Source organism: Mandrillus leucophaeus, unplaced genomic scaffold (genome assembly GCF_000951045.1).
Source record: "Mandrillus leucophaeus isolate KB7577 unplaced genomic scaffold, Mleu.le_1.0 Scaffold181, whole genome shotgun sequence".
Taxonomy (NCBI): Eukaryota; Metazoa; Chordata; class Mammalia; order Primates; family Cercopithecidae; genus Mandrillus; species Mandrillus leucophaeus.
Window position 1 is genome coordinate 1,877,244 of NW_012101821.1, and position 3,234 is coordinate 1,880,477.

Below are 3,234 nucleotides of genomic sequence, written 5' to 3' on the forward strand. Positions count from 1 at the left end.
GTGTTAGCCAGGATGGTCTTGATCTCCTGACCTCGTGATCCGCCCGCCTCGGCCTCCCAGAGTGCTGGGATTACAGGCTTGAGCCACCGCGCCCGGCCAGCTATTGAGCACTTAAAATGTGGCTAAAGCAACCGAGGAACTGAACTTTTCATATTATTTGATTTTAATATAAATTAAAATAGCCATCTGTGGTAGTGGTTGTCATAAGTGGACAGCATGACTCTAGACTCACAGGTATATACCATGTTTGATGGGACTGGATTGCTTACACCATCCCATGAGGGGCTGGCTGATTTTGCAGTCTAGGTTGATGCCAGGCAGAAGAAATTCAAGGGGCTGAGAAAAACATAAGACTTATAAAAAATTCAGCAAGGGGGTTCAAAAAGAAAATAATGGCACTTAATTAAGCAAAATATTATTTGTCTTTTTTGGTTAAGAGGTTCCTTTTCGAACTTTATTCTCAGGAAGAGAATCAGGGATCTAAAGCTTTCGAAGCTTTTTACAATCAGGAAAGGTATGCACAGCAAATAGAGCAGGGAGAATTATCCTGAAATACTCTTAGAAAATTAAACAGTTTTTCTACTTCTGCCTATTTCTCTTTGCCACAGCCTCATTATTTACAACTAAAGAGGAAAAACTAGTAATAGTTTAACAAGTGAAAATTTTCTTATCCTTAAGGCAAAGTCATCAACTTAATGAGATTCTAACATGATGTAAATCCTTATTACTCTATACCTGAAATGGAGGGAAATAAACAAGCCATCTCTCGATGTGGCTGGCATACCACCCCGGGACCAAACATCTCTTCTGCAAGGCTCTGAGTTCCGAGGGTGCACGGGGCCCTGCTGAGATCACTTCGTAGAAGCTAAACTTTAGAGCTGCAGGGTCTTCATGTGATCGTTGATGCTATGATGAAAAGGTGGATGATTAAACTCATCTGAACCATAGGCGTAAATAATTAAAAACCAATCTTTGTGACAAGTCTCAAAGCTAAAGAAAGAAGTGCCTCACTGCTGGAGAGTTATTTATTTTGAAATTAATAACCGATGAAAATGTTTGCTTGGAGCCTCAGGATTTGAAGTTATGATACTTATGGGAGTAAGTTTTGGAGAATTTATCTGGTAGAAGTTGAATTCTTATTGATAGGATTCCTTCACCAACATTACTGAGTTGTTTCTTTAGTGTACGTATTTTATTGTGAAAGTAAACTTTTGAAAACTGTGTTAATGGCCCCATTCCCACTCATAAGCAAACCATTTATAGTGTCCAGTGAATATCCATAATAGACAAGCACTCTACTATCTCTGCCAAATAGTTTCGCTCCATCTAGTAATGCAGTTTTAGATTAGAAAAGGCCTATCAGCTCTTTTAAATGAAGAAAGTACTAGAAAGTCTGACATGCACATTATCTGAAATCCGCAGCTTTTATCATACATCCCCTGGTATCTAAAAGCCAAGATTATTTTATCTAATGGTAACCTTTGCGGTGAATCAGAATCATTTATTGTGCAGAAAATGCAGAAAGTAGCAATCCAAATAGGAAAGTGTTTCATAATGGCTCAGGCTCAGGCCCATGGGTTTGAGGAAATCACCTTTTCTTTAAATTGGCCAATAAATATTCAGGCTTAGTGGTGAGTTGGTGGATGTTTACCACATCTAGTTGAATAGCAAATTTTCTGCAACTGAGATTCAAATCACTGGACTACAAACTGCTAGACTTTGTTAAGGTCTGCATTTTGCCACTGTGATTTATTTGTAATATTTAGGACATTTTGTTAGCTTGCAGCCTTAAAGCCTTCTTTTTCTGTAAATTCTATATTTTTCAGGGACGAAGTGGTTGCCAAGCTCCAATTTTCTTCATTTTCTTGGAGTCAATTAAGGCTTATTTTTTCTTTTCTCCAGATACTTGGTGGAAAAGGTAAAAGTTGCAAAATCAAATCAGGCAATTTGCAATTTGCTGTATGTTTTGATTTAAAAGATGGCTTCAGGTTTGGCATGAATGATTAGTATAGAATTGTGGATTTTTATGGATCTTAGCTTTCCAGGATGTCTCCACTCCTTATTATTCAGATTATTATCAAAATGCCTATCTAAGATTTCATCTGCTTTTTGTGACCTTTCCCTACTATGTTCCTGCCGCAAAACCTTTTCCAACAATCTGTTCTTCCTCTTGTGAACTTCAACACCTGCTTTTGTTAAGTAGCAGAAGGACTCAGTAATGAGCAACATTATTCTCTAATATTGTAATTGTCAAGAACTTAGCTGTTTTAAATCAAATCAGTAAGAATGGAACATCCCACTCTTGTAGGGAGGATCTAAGCTATGTGGGTCACTTTAACACAGGGAAGCATTCATATATCCAGCCTACTTGCAGATTTCAGATTAGAGGTTTTCGTACATAGAACATTCCGCATTTGTCTTAACATTATCATTTCCAAGAACATAGGACCCTCAGTCTGCTCTTCAGCACTGACCTGACGATAACTCCTTTACAGAGCTCTGCTTTGCACCTATGAGAACACTTCTTCATTTTTATTTTACCTGAATTTCTCTCCTTACATATCTTTCCCTTATTTGAGAAAGTGCCCCATGGTTCTGGTGTTTGGGCTTCTCTGCGACAGCCATGAATAAATCTGTCCTTTCCCAGATGGTCTTTGTCAGGTGGGCTTTGTCATTCTGAAGGAGTCTGTATGTCAATTGATTATTACTTTCTAATTTATATGCTTGTTTATACATATTTCTCCAATTAGGCTGAAAGCAATTTCAAGTATAGCATCACATTTATTTTTCAAATCACACTTAGAAAAAAACTGCACATGGTAGCACATTATTTGATGAATGGATAAACACATGATCAGCAGGAGAGCATTTTTTAAAATTACAAACCTGAGAAATGAGAACTAAGGGTCCTAGAGAATAAAGACACTGACTCCATCAATTTTACTATGTTATTATGTTAATTTTGACTGCTGCTTATTGAACCCTTCCAACTGGTGGTTAAACTATCACCGAAACAAGTTTTAAAAGATTGTTTCCTATTATTTGCAATGATTTATTAAAAGTGTATTTGATATATATTATTACTAGAGTTTGTTATTTCAAAGTGAGCATTTCTGTGCAAGGTTCTAACCAACATCAGAAAACAATGGCAATGAGTATACAAGAAACATTTAGATGTGTTAGGATCTCAGGGATGTAGAATTTTTCTCTTTTCTCTTTTCCTTTTCCTTCTCT

At 36.9% G+C, this 3,234-nt stretch overlaps 1 protein-coding gene across 1 annotated transcript in view; it reads right to left on the reverse strand.

The window, feature by feature from the left end:
- NDST3 (N-deacetylase/N-sulfotransferase (heparan glucosaminyl) 3) overlaps positions 1-3,234 on the reverse strand; it is a 242,460-nt gene that overhangs the window by 17,697 nt on the left and 221,529 nt on the right. Inside the window, exon 11 of the mRNA XM_011977608.1 lies at positions 736-906. Within this exon, the coding sequence (XP_011832998.1) occupies positions 736-906 (171 nt within the window). The remainder of the gene's footprint in view (positions 1-735; positions 907-3,234) is intronic.